This window comes from Grampus griseus, assembly GCF_964374135.1.
Source record: "Grampus griseus genome assembly, chromosome: X".
NCBI classification, from domain to species: domain Eukaryota; kingdom Metazoa; phylum Chordata; class Mammalia; order Artiodactyla; family Delphinidae; genus Grampus; species Grampus griseus.
The window spans coordinates 119,195,916-119,208,913 of NC_138999.1; the positions used below are offsets into that span (position 1 = coordinate 119,195,916).

The 12,998-nt window shown below is 43.9% G+C and overlaps 1 protein-coding gene across 1 annotated transcript; it reads left to right on the forward strand.

Moving 5' to 3' along the window:
• Positions 1-7,794: 7,794 nt before the first annotated feature.
• HAPSTR2 (HUWE1 associated protein modifying stress responses 2) lies at positions 7,795-8,625 on the forward strand (the record flags this gene model as incomplete). The annotated part of the gene is made up of 1 exon (XM_082681344.1): positions 7,795-8,625. The coding sequence occupies one exon, from the start codon at positions 7,795-7,797 to the stop codon at positions 8,623-8,625; it is 831 nt and encodes a 276-aa protein (XP_082537470.1).
• Between the last annotated feature and the right edge of the window lie 4,373 nt (positions 8,626-12,998).

Below are 12,998 nucleotides of genomic sequence, written 5' to 3' on the forward strand. Positions count from 1 at the left end.
TTTTATTACTATATTTTTATTTTTTATTATTTTTTAACATCTTTATTGGTGTATAATTGCTTTACAATGGTGTGTTAGTTTCTGCTTTATAACAAAGTGAATCAGTTATACATATACATATGTTCCCATATCTCTTCCCTCTTGCGTCTCCCTCCCACTCTCCCTATCCCATGCCTCTAGGTGCTCACAAAGCACCGAGCTGATCTCCCTGTGCTATGCGGCTGCTTCCCACTAGCTATCTATTTGACATTTGGTAGTGTATATATGTCCATGCCACTGTCTCACTTCGTCCCAGCTTACCCTTCCCCCTCCTCGTGTCCTCAAGTCCTCAAGTCCATTCTCTACATCTGCGTCTTTCTTCCTGTCCTGCCCCTAGGTTCTTCAGAACCTTCTTTTTTTAGTTTCCATATATATGTCTTAGCATACGGTATTTGTTTTTCTCTTTCTGACTTACTTCACTCTGTATGACAGACTCTGGGTCCATCCACCTCACTACAAATAACTCAATTTCATTTCTTTTTATGGCTGAGTAATATTCCATCATATATATGTGCCACATCTTCTTTATCCATTCATCTGTTGATGGACACTTAGGTTGCTTCCATGTCCTGGCTACTGTAAACAGAGCTGCAATGAACATTGTGGTACATGACTCTTTTTGAATTATGGTTTTCTCAGGGTATATGCCCAGTAGTGGGATTGCTGGGTCGTATGGTAGTTCTATTTTCAGTTTTTTAAGGAACCTCCATACTGTTCTCCATAGTGGCTGTATCAATTTACATTCCCACCAACAGGGCAAGAGGGTTCCTTTTTCTCCACACCCTCTCCAGCATTTATTGTTTCTAGATTTTTTGATGATGGCCATTCTGACCGGTGTGAGGTGATACCTCATTGCAGTTTTGATTTGCATTTCTCTAATGATTAGTGATGTTGAGAATCCTTTCATGTGTTTGTTGGCAATCTGTATATCTTCTTTGGAGAAATGTCTGTTTAGGTCTTCTGCCCATTTTTGGATTGGGTTGTTTCTAGGCATTGTTTTAAGAGTGAATGCATGGTCTCATTTAATCTTTACAACAAACCTGTGAGGTAGGTACTGTTATTATCCCTATTTTAGAGAACACTTAGTATCAGAAAAGTTAAATCACACCACTTTCAAGCTCCAGAAACAGGATTAGAATTGAGGTTTGTCTGACAATAAAATCTTGGATTTAACAAACAAACTGTTAATTTTTAAATGGATAGACTCAAGAGCCTCATGGAAGATATCTAGAAGTAAAAGAAGTTGGTGTTGGAGCACAGGTAAAGGGACTGTGTTGTCAACTAATTTTACAGCTAAAACCTGGCATCTTTTAATCAGTTAGATCAATTAAGCAAGGTCATTTTTTGTGAGATACTAGAAGTATGACTAATGGACTGTGGGTCTAGTGGGAAACCTTAACAATTTCTTTTGAACTCTGAGCATTTTGGATGCTATAGAAACAATTCACAAACCCTACCAATAAATATCTTAAAAGTTTTTCCGTGTAAGCATCTCAAACAAAGGTTGTATCTATGGTTACCTGTGGCTGTCTCCTCCACATTTTCTCTGGCTCCCATTTAGATGGATAATTGGAGTGAGCTGTACTAATTTCTGAGCATTTGAAATGGAATGCCTAGTTCAATCATTGTTAGGAAAAATAAGAGTAGCCTCCAAATGGCTTTGTTCATATTGAAATGGCATACTTTTCCATTGTTGAACTAGAGTCTTAACTTTTACAAATACCAAATATGACTCAAAACTATTCACATTTAAGAAGTATGCCCTAGTAGCTCTTAATGTTCTGATATGGACTGATCCCAAGATATCTCAGGTTAAAAAAAAAGTATATGTAGTATGTTGCTGTTTATATAAAAAAGGGAGCATGCATATTTGTACTTGGAGATAAATACATTAAAATCTCTAAAAGGATGTATAAGAAGAAAACAAAAGAAACATGTCCTAGTAATGGGCGTAAAAATAATGTTTAAAATCTAAGTTTAAATTGTTAATGAAATGTGCAAAATCACTACACACACACACACACAATGGAATAGTGAATTTTGTGCTACATTAGACCACTGTATGCTTTCATACCGTATTGGTTGTTTTTCTTGTGTAATTTAAAAACCCAAACCAACTCTGCTAATTAAGCTCTCCCTGGCCAGGAGCTCACTTGGATCCCTGACAGTCCCTAGTTAAAGCCTAGTTTGTAGTTTTTGACAGCAAACTAAGACCCTCTTGTTGGCTTCAGGAAAACTGGCTGGTTTTAGTCCCTGGCATTATTTTGGCAGTACCCTCATCCCAACAAGTCACCAATCCTCTTGACCATGACTTACAATTGTGCCAGATTTTTCTTGGTTGCTTTTTGTTTGAGACAGGTAGTAGTAGTAGTGATGAAATTATTGTTAGCTTGGTTTTGATTTATGACAAATCATCTTGTAAACAGGAATAAGGTGGTATATTGGGATGATAAATTAAGGGCAAAAGCAACTAAATCAAATTACTTGAACGAACATATGTGCTGGGGGAATATATCTTAATTCTTCCATTTATTGCTTCTTAATTAGTCCATAACTCAGAAGGTTAAAAACACCATAGACAAGTGACATTTTATGAAATAAAATCTTTAAAATGTGCCTTTTCTCATAGTGGCGCTCGATGTGATGGTATTCAGTAATTTTTTTAAAAATTTTATTTATTTATTGTTAACATGCTTGGAAATAGGAAAAGAGGCTGCATCAGAAAAGTGCAGTACATTTTTAAAAAAATAAATTTATTTAATTTATTTTTATTTTTGGCTGCTTTGTGTCTTTGTTGCTGCCCGCGGGCTTTTCTCTAGTTGTGGTGAGCGGGGGCTACTCTTAGTTGTGGTGCGCGGGCTTCTCATTGCGGTGGCTTCTCTTGTTGTGGCTCGCGGCCTCGAGGCGTGCAGGCTCAGTAGTTGTGGCGCACAGGCATAGCTGCTCCGCGACACGTGGGATCTTCCTGCACCAGGGCTCCACCCCGTGTCCCCTGCATCGGCAGGCGGATTCTTAACTTTGCCACCAGGGAAGCCCCAGTACTTTTATTATTAAATCCACCTTGGGGCTTCCCTGGTGGCGCAGTGGTTGAGAATCTGCCTGCTAATGCAGGGGACACGGGTTCGAGCCCTGGTCTGGGAGGGTCCCACATGCCGCGGAGCAACTGGGCCCGTGAGCCACAACTACTGAGCCTGCGCGTCTGGAGCCTGTGCTCCGCAACAAGAGAGGCCGCGATAGTGAGAGGCCCGCGCACCGTGATGAAGAGTGGCCCCCGCTTGCTACAACTAGAGAAAGCCCTACGCACAGAAATGAAGATCCAACACAGCAAAAATAAATAAATAAATTAATAAACTCCTACCCCCAACATCTAAAAGAAAAGAAAGTTATAAATCCATCTCGTCTCCTTTTATGTGACTCCTTGCCAGAAAAGAAATGGCCTAAGAATTTCCACGTGCCTGATTTGACATTTGTAAGAAGTCTTATAGTACTTTGATTTCACAAATATATTACCCAAAGTAACAGGTTTTTATAACCCTTGCCCTTTAAGGAGCCCAAAACTAATCTCAGAGGGAAATGACAAACCTTGCAAAAAATTATAAATATTATTTCTCTCCCCTATATTGTCTTGTGGTGTCGCTTAACTGAAACTCCCCAGTCTGTGACCTTGAGAAACCTAGAGAGCTAAACAGGAGGAGTAGAATATTGAAGGTTGTCCCCTCCACAGCTACCCAAAAAGGGGACAAATATTCATTATAACAGGTAAGTGTTTTTACAATTATGGCAGATGGTGATTGAAGCAAAGGCAATTCAGAAGGGGAGACACACGAAAGCAATAATTTTGAATGTTTGGCATTTGTTTTGAAACTACCTTACTACCCTACACCCTTTACCATCTGTCTGTTATCCCTCCCAACACCCACCTCTGTCTTCCCACAGGGCTCCATTGTCTGCAGTTCCTGTTTCTCAGGGGCGGAGCTGTGGGAGGCAGCCATGGGTGCCATAATAGGCACCTGCGGCCAGCACAATGGGCTGTGGGTGCTTGTGGGAGAGACAGATTGATGTATTGTGCATGGGGGAGGAGGGCTGTCACTTGAATCCATGTGAACCCAGGCTTTAGGGGCAAGGGAGATTGACAGCTTTTGTAGGTTGCATTTCTTTTTCAAAGCTTGGCTTTAATAGACAGTAAGTTTGGGGCCCCAGGCTTTCACTCCCATAATTCTAACAGGGCAATCACGAGTATTCAGCATTTCTTTTTACCCCCCTTGTTACGCATTAAATGATTTCAGTAAAGGAATGTGCAGCATTAATTAGAATTTGTTAGCAGATACCAAGGGGAAAAGTTTCTTCACAACAACTATAGGAGGTGTCATTTGTACAAAGACTTTTTTGTTTTCTTTCCCCATTACATTATCACTGCAATATGTAAGGTAGTGATTCTTTTCATTTAAATTAAGTGGAAAGCTACTAAATCTTGTTTTATTCTCCAAAAAGAATAAGGTCCTTAACACTTATCTTTTAACTTCTTTCATTTCCTAAGGTTGGTGTTTACTTTTGCTTTCAGCCCGACCCATGTACTGATCTGTGTCGTTGTGTATCCAGTTTTGTGTGCCATTCAGCTCTTACAATTACAGGCAACCAAATACTGATATGTAAGGATTGCTTCAGGTGAAAATAGCTACCAGTAATATTGAAAATCATTGACACACTGGGTCCCTTTTTAGTAATGGTACATTGAGAACTGCCAAAAATTAGACTCCTAGGTTTGTGTCCTAACTTATTTCCTAAAACTAATTTTCCCTGCTTGATATTTAACCTTAGGTATGACATCAGATTCATGGAAGAATGGGGCAGTGGCCAAGGAATATTTTTTTCCTATAGAAAACTCATTCCTAAACTGTGTCAGTATTTTAAACATCAAAAGTACTTCCATCGAAACACACACAGATAGCATCATTTCCTTACAGCTAGTTAAGATGATCTTTTTTTTGGTTTGGTTTTGTTTCCATTTTCTATTCTTTTTTTAAATTCCTCACATTTTAGACGTTTATAGGAGAAAAACCTCAGATAGGTTATCTTGTAAACACACTCTTTGCAATCCGAGGCACTGATAAAACATTAAAAAATTTTGGTGTGATTTTTCTGAATTCTCTCTCGTATAAAATCATTTTCTCTATGGAAGGAGTTGGAGGCTAATTGAATTAGAATTTTTCCCGTTCAGTTGTTTTATTTAAATGTGTTAAGGGCAACAGTGAAAAATATTGATTAAGTCTACCATTATTTCTCAGAAAGAACATATTCCCACACAGTTGTCTGGCTCTGTCTATTATAATACTTTGGTGCAATGGTTTAAAAAGTAGTGGGGTGATAATAATTAGGGTGTGCGACACAGAAATTTCAATGCTGGATTCAACATTTCACCATGCAGGGCAGGAAAATTGCCGACCGGGGCTAGTCAGCTCTAAGTACTAATTAACTAATTAATCAGGTGCTGAAACCAAATGAATGGAGGATACCAGCCAGGCAACTCAAGCCCAAGCAGAGGGTTGTTCTCTTTCAGACAGTGCAGTCTTTCTTCTTGGTTTTTAACCCAATCACAAATGAGGGGAGAAAATAAGATATGGTGTCCTACTGTCGGTCATTTCGGTCCAAGTTTTTTACTTAGAGAAGATAAAATAAAAGCATGTGCCTCTTATAATAACTGTGAGGCACCATGTACGGGGCAATCTTAAAGCTCTAGCAAACCTGCTATCTCCTTGACCATGAACTGTTTCAGGGCTGGTATATGTGGGTGTGTGTAGGGCAGTGGGGGGAGAAGGCTCTGCCTTCTTGGGAGTTTTCTTTTACAATTTTTTTTTAACATAGGAGAATGAGAAACGTATTCCTCCTTTTTGGGCTGATCTTAGGTCTTTTGCCTCATCCCTCGTTTATGTAAATGAGAAGAGTCCAATTACACGTATGGAAAAAGGGTTTAATGAATCGTGAAAAAGCCCGGTTTGCAGAGAAAGGGCACAATCCCTTCTTCTTCTTCTTCTTCTTCTTCTTCTTCTTCTTCTTCTTCTTCTTCTTCTTCTTCTTCTTCTTCTTCTCTTTTATATTTAACTTAGAAACATGTATATCTTTCAAGAAAGATGAAGCTTAATGTTTATATCATTTTTATATACTAATTTTCATATTTGGGAATTATTAAGCATATTTTGCTAGAAGATTTAGCTTCCTTTATCTTTGGAAGGCTTTCTGGAGACTTAGCAAATATTCTACAACAAAAATTGCAAAACTTTTTTTCTAAAATTAAAAAAAATTACTTTGGTTCCTCCTATTTTTGCTGTTATTCTTAGCTTAGTGATTTTTCTTAACACAGTTTGATCTGGAATTGTCTGCAATGAAAAAAGGACTGCATCATTACAAGGGGTTGTAACTGAACCCAAGGAAAAGACTTCAGTATCACATACAGTTTTAGCTCAATTTTGGTATTCTTATGGTGTTTTAAGTAGCTAGAATTTTTGGAGTGTTGTAAATTAGGTAAACTTTTTTTTTTTTCTTTCCTAAAAGGCACTGAATTTTACACTGGAGCAGAAAATCCCGCGTTTGGGATTTCATTTTCCTGTTTTCTTTCCTCTTACTTCTTCATCCTGGAATTTTCAGTAATTGAAAGTAAACCACAAATAAAACCCCCCAACCCATATCTTTTTTATGACAAAAAACCTTGAAAGAATATGAGGGGAAAAAAATCAATGCCATTTCTGACCGTAACTCTTAGAATTTGATAAGTATGCAACTAGCCTGGAAGAGGCGCTTTACAGGGACAGCAGTAAAGTTCTAGATCACGACTGGAAGTGCTTTCCGGAGACCTAATCCAACAACCTTGTTGGGCACTTGGGGAAACTGAGGCCCGAAAAGCGGGGGAGGGGGGCCGGGGGGGAAATGACTGATGTGATTTTTTTTTCCTTTACAAAATTACTGCTACGATCCACGGAAAACACTTTTCCTGGGCACCTACTGTGTGGGGGGCATTGCTGAGATTCAGACTGCCTGCCTATTCACGAGGGCCGTGCTCTTTCCACTCTAACCCCCGGCCTTCCCGGATCGGCGCCCTGGATGTGATCGACACCATGAAGTTGCCCCATAATCCTCTCTGGCAACATAGGATGTAAAATTTGATCAGCTCATTGGATGAAGCCGACAAGTCTCAAAAATGTGTGAAAAGGGGGCCAAGCGGTAGGCAGGCGCCGCGTTGAGGCAGCGCTCCAGCCGGCCCCCCTCCGAGTTCCCAGAGCGGCAGCCGCGGCGGAGCGGGGGTTGGGACCGAGCTGCGGGGCCGCGGCGGCGGCGACCGAGCGGCCGCGGCAGCTGCGGGGAGGCCGCGGCGCCGTTGGGGGGCCGTAGGAGCGGACCGCAGGGCCGGAAGGGGGCAGTGAGGCGGCGCCCGCGGCTGCGGAGTTATCTCCGCGCCGTAGCCGGGGGCCGGGCCGGGCCGGGCCGGGCCGGGCGGGGCGGGGCGGGGCGGGGCGGGGCGGGGCGTGCACCAGGGCCGCGGGCGGCGCGCGCCGGAACAGTTGGCCTCCGAGCCCCGCCGCCCGCTCTCCCGCCCGCCGGCGCACGCGGAGGAGGTGGCGGTGGCTGAGGCTGCTGAGGCGCCGGCGGCGGCTGCAGAAGGAGGAGGGGAGCTCGGAGCAGGAGGTGAGGTGGAGGTGGAGGAGCAAGAGTAGGCGGAGGAGGAGGCGGCTGTAGCGGAGAGGAGCGGCCAGAAGAAGGAGGATGGAGGAGCAGCCGAAGGAGGGCGAGGCCGAGGGCGAGGAGCACTGGTTCTCTAAGTGGGAGCGCCAGTGCCTGGCCGAGGCAGAGCAGGAAGAGGAGTTGCACCCCGATATGCAGGAGGAGGCGACCCCTGAGGCGGCGGGGCTCAAGAGCGAGAAGCAGAAGCTGTGGCACCTCTTCCAGAACTCAGCTACCGCTGTGGCCCAGCTCTACAAGGATACGGGGTGCCAACAGCCAGGACTCTCCTTGTGGGACCCCTTCCAGAGTGCGGCCATGGCTGTGACCAGCCTCTACAAAGAGAGCGGGGATGCCCACCAACGAAGTTTTGACCTGGGCGTCCAGGTTGGCAACCATCGTCGCGTCAAAGATGTGCTGGAATGGGTGAAAAAGGGCCGGAGCACCATCCTTCGAGAAGATCTGATTAGCTTCCTGTGTGGCAAGGTGCCCCCCGCGACTCTGCCGCCGCGCACCCCGAGGGCTCCCCCGAAGCCACCCGCCGGGGCCCCCAGCCAGGCCGCGGCCACCGAATCCGGCTCGTCGGTGGACGTTGACCTGCAGCCGTTCCACGAGGCCATCGCCCTGCACGGCCTCAGCGGTGCCATGGCCAGCATCAGCGTGCAATCTGGAGCGCCCGGCTCCCCGCCTCAAGGCAGCGGTGTGGCCGGCGACGGCCACCGAAGAAGTAGCTTCCTCGAGGACAACTCGAACCCCATCGACTCCGAAGAAGTGGCCCTCCACCTGGACAGTGGGGGGACCCGCAAGCGCACCTCGGCCCAGTGTGGTGATGGCGACACAGACTCCCCAACCCACAAGCGCAACCGAATGATCTAAACTGATCTAAACCACCTCGTGGGTCGCCAGCCACCATATTGCTCGGCCATCAACTTGCTCGTCAAAAGGGTTCTTGAGACTGTCTCTTCCTTCTCTAAGTTAAACAAAGAGTTCTATCAGTTTGCCACAAAGAAACTTTAAAAGTATACCAGGACAGGCATCGTTATGATTCTGACTTTCCCAAAAATATAATATTAGCAGAGAACAAGTATAATGTAGTAGTTAGCAAGACCGTTTAATGCAGAAGTATCCGGTCAAGCGGGAGCTTGGTTTATCTTGTTCACAGTTATATTTCTTAGCATCTGGCTCAGTTGCTGGTGCTTAATAAATGTTTGTTGACTGAATAAATGTGACCTTATTTAAAAGTCTTAAAGGGGAAGGACTAACAGGTGTTTGCTTGGTTATAGGATACTTTTATCCTTTATTGTTTGGTTGGTTGTTTGCTTTAACCGTTTTTGTTTTGTTTGCCAGTTCAATTACATGTTATCAAAATGAAAAACTTGATATTTTTGTGAAATCTGGAGTTTTCCATTTTTGCTCCACTGTACCATGCATCTAATTTCTAGAAAGAAACTGCAAGGTGTACATATTAGCCTGTGAGTTTTCTTTTTTAAAATAGTCATTTTGGTGATTATGTGATGGGGTAAAGTGCTATGATGGTTGGGCAGGTAATACTTGCTATTGAGTCAATTTAATGCTCTTTTTAGGAATATTAAGCCAACAATTGAGAGCCTGAGATCAAAGATGGCATTCCTGGTGGTGGTCCTTTTTCTTAGGGATATAAAAAGTTCCTTTTTCTGAAGTTAAATCTTTTTGGTGATTTCTGTTTTGAAGTGGAAGCCGAAGTAGAATGAATTTCTGGGTTTTACTTAAGGGTATAGCATGATATAATTAAAAGAGCATGAGCTTTGATATTAAAAGGATCAACAGTAGAATCCTAGCCCCACAGATTCACTGCATGATTTTGGGCAAATCACTTAATGTCTATTGACCTCAGTTTTCCATCTGTAAAATGGAACTGTGTGTCTCCTGAGGTCGTTGTGAGGGTAAGATGAAGTCCATATTTCAAGTACCTAGCACAATGCTTGGCACCTAAAGCATTAATGTTCTCCCTTCTCAATAAATAAAAATCAGTAAAACATTAAAATCCACTACATTTTAGAAAAAGCAGAAAAATAGATCAACTTAATCAGTAGAATCTCTGGGTTTGAGTTGGAAACTATTGTTATATAGTTGAAACTTGCCTAAATATCCCAGATCTTGTATTAATTATAAGTGTGTTTAGCTCATGAGTTCTCAGGATCATCCCTCTGGATGTTAGGGCAGACTTGTAGTTCCTAAAATTGCCTGAGGGATGCACCTTGCAGCTGGAGTAGTGAAAGATCTACCTCCTCTGGCCTGAAAGAATATGAGAAGCCGGGTAAGGACGGAAAGGGTGTGGAAGTGCAAGTCCTAGGGACACCTAAAAGGCAAAAGTGCTTCTGAATAGGGGTGAGGTGGAGTAGAGGTGATGAAAGGGGTAGACTGGGTGGGGTGGGGGTGGAGGAGGTGGAAGTGAGGTTATGGAAGGGATGGGGGGAAGTTAGAACGTGCAAATCTCCCCAGGCTCTCCCTAAACCAGTGCATAAAATAGCAATAGTATAAATAGATGAGTAATACCTTGCCCTTAGGTTCACATCAAAGAGTTGTTTCTGTTTTTATTGGTGTGACCTTTGCAATAGATTTGTAATTGAATAAGTGCATTGAAATAATACAACAAAGTGAATTCCCTAACAGAATAAAAACTTGCTATTGAGGCACTCCACAAGTACATACTGAGGCACCATGCTAGGCCCCAAGAAGGGATGTTAAAAAAACAAAAACAATCCTTATGCTCACAGAGCACATCCTGGCTTGGAAGATAAATTAATGTAGTCCAGAAAGCACTTCTGATAGTATGCAAAGCACCGAAAGGCTATGCAGAGGAATTCAGAGGCCAGAGGCCTTCCTTACCAAGAGGGTCACAGCTTCTGGAGGAGGTGGCATTTGAACCGGTGCCCAGAAAAATAGGAAGGGAGGGCACAGGGGATACTAGCAGGGGAAGGATATCTAACAAAGTTTGAGAAGGAGGAAAACAGTAAACTGGGTTCAGGGGGTCACAGGTGCTGGGTAGGGGGAGGCAGGGGCCAAAGTAGAGGGGGTCTCAATTGCCCGGCTCAGTACTTTAGATTCTGTCCTGGGGCAGGGGGGTGACACCACCCAATCTGTGCTGTAGGAAAATTGGTCTGGCAGGATGCCTGGTTGTCCAGCGCTGACACACTGGAGCAGGGTATAACCAGGGTATCCCTGTTGGACGCTCTTTACTGGGGATGTTGCCATTTGGTTAACCAGGATTGTGGCGATATTTAACTTGACGGGGCTTTCTCTGGGAAGCCTTTGCTCACTTATACCCTCCCACACTTCAAACCATACCAGGTAGGAAGCACCTTCAGTGTGTGTTCTGCACTGCTTCTAGGCTGAGAAAGCCTTCAGTTCCAGCTGCAGAATCTCTTGGGGGCTAGTCTTGAAGTAACAAAGTAGCCATGCCTCTTATCATTCTTCTGCTGCTTGTCTTTGAGAGCCCTCCTCCAGGGAATCACTGGGGCATTCGGGCTGCAAGACTGGCTGAGCCACCGCAGCAATTTTAACAGGTAGGTATAGAGAGTTGTAAGAGGGCATGTCAGTATGAGGGCAGGGACCTCATTTGTCTTGTTTCTTTCTGTAATCCCCAGAGCCTAGCAGTGCCTGATCCACGGGCACACAATAAATATTTATTTAATGAGTGGATGAGTAAGCCCTCATCCAGACCCAGTTATAGCTATTCTCCCTTTCTCTGTTTACCTACTGCCCAGGAAAGGCACCTGAAGCCCATGCTCTAATTTCTAGATGATTCTCCCCTGTGTGCGTTTTCCTAACTATTAGGTTCAGCATTTTGCAAAGTGTGGCCAATCCCATGACCACCTCCCTTGAGAATCCCGAGTTGCTTATGAAGCTGGCAGCCTCAGAAGCGCCTTCCAGGTGAATTACAATCTCAGTGGAAGGGTCCTAGAAGTGACCTCCTATCTGGAGGAGGCCTCGGTGATCATGGTGCACAGTGAAGTCTGAAACTCCAGTGACCCCATTGTGAGATTCATGATTGATTCAAGGGGCTCATTTTAGTATATGTGCTGCCAAAGCGAGCACTAAGGGGCTCATTTTAAATTGATCGTTGCTGGTGAACTTTCTGTGCAGGCTTAAAGTGAATCTCCCCATTTGTACATATTATCTTTATCATGACTTTGCATATTTCATACATTTTTCTTCTAGGAGCACAGTTGAGAAGACTGAGGAAAAACAATATTAAGTTACTTATTTTGGTCCTTTCATAGGAGGCCGAGAGAAGGCTCTGACTTCCTCACCACTAGCTGAGTATTTTATCCATTAGACCATTGCTTCCTAATCAAAATTACGAACTGAGAGTCAGGAAACATTGCACTTAGATCACTTTGCCTTCTGTGAAATGATGATGGAGTAGAGGTCAGGGGAGGATTGGTTGTTAATCAGCCTGGGGCTTTGAGGAGGTTTACTGACCTCTTCCAGTAGCATGTGCTTGGTGGGATCCTTCCCAAATTTAGAACCAAGAGGGACCTTAAAGATCATCTAGGGCAGGGTTAACTATTCAGTTTACAAATGGGGCAACTGACCTCACTAGGGAGGGCCACAGTGACTTATTGGTAAGACTGCTGCCCCTACCAGGTTCCAGTCCGTTGTTCACTTCCCTGGACCTCCCTTAGTCATACTGTGTATGGCTGTTTAATTAACATGCTGATGATCAAGTGGAGCTAGGAAACTTGTCCTGTTATGAAGCCTCTCTTTACTCTGTTGTGTGTGTTTGGGGGAAGCTGTTAGAGTTGTGCATTCAGGGAACATGTCACCCCTTCCCACCACCACCGCACTCCAGCTACCAGCAAAACTGGGCCACTTAAAGTTTCCTGAACTTTTGATCATCGCTGGCCTCTGGGCCCTTTTACCTTATTGCTTCCTTGGGCTCTGATGCCCTGCCCTAAACTCCTTTTTGTCTACTTCACTCCAACTCAGGCTTCAAAGCTCACCTCAGACTTTACCTTTATTTTTTGGATACCTTCCTTGCCCTTCCAAGTTGGGATTAAATGGCCCTCCCCAGAGTTCCCACTTCGGACTTACCATTATGTTTGTCAGCTTGTGTCTTTGCCCCACTAGATTGTAAACCACCAAGTTTCATCCCAAGAGGGTCTCTTTCCTAGGAGGTGTGTAAGAATCTCTATTACTGCGTGTGTAGGTCGAAAAGGAATATTCAACATTACACTATACTTTTTTTTTAAATGAAAGAATTATTG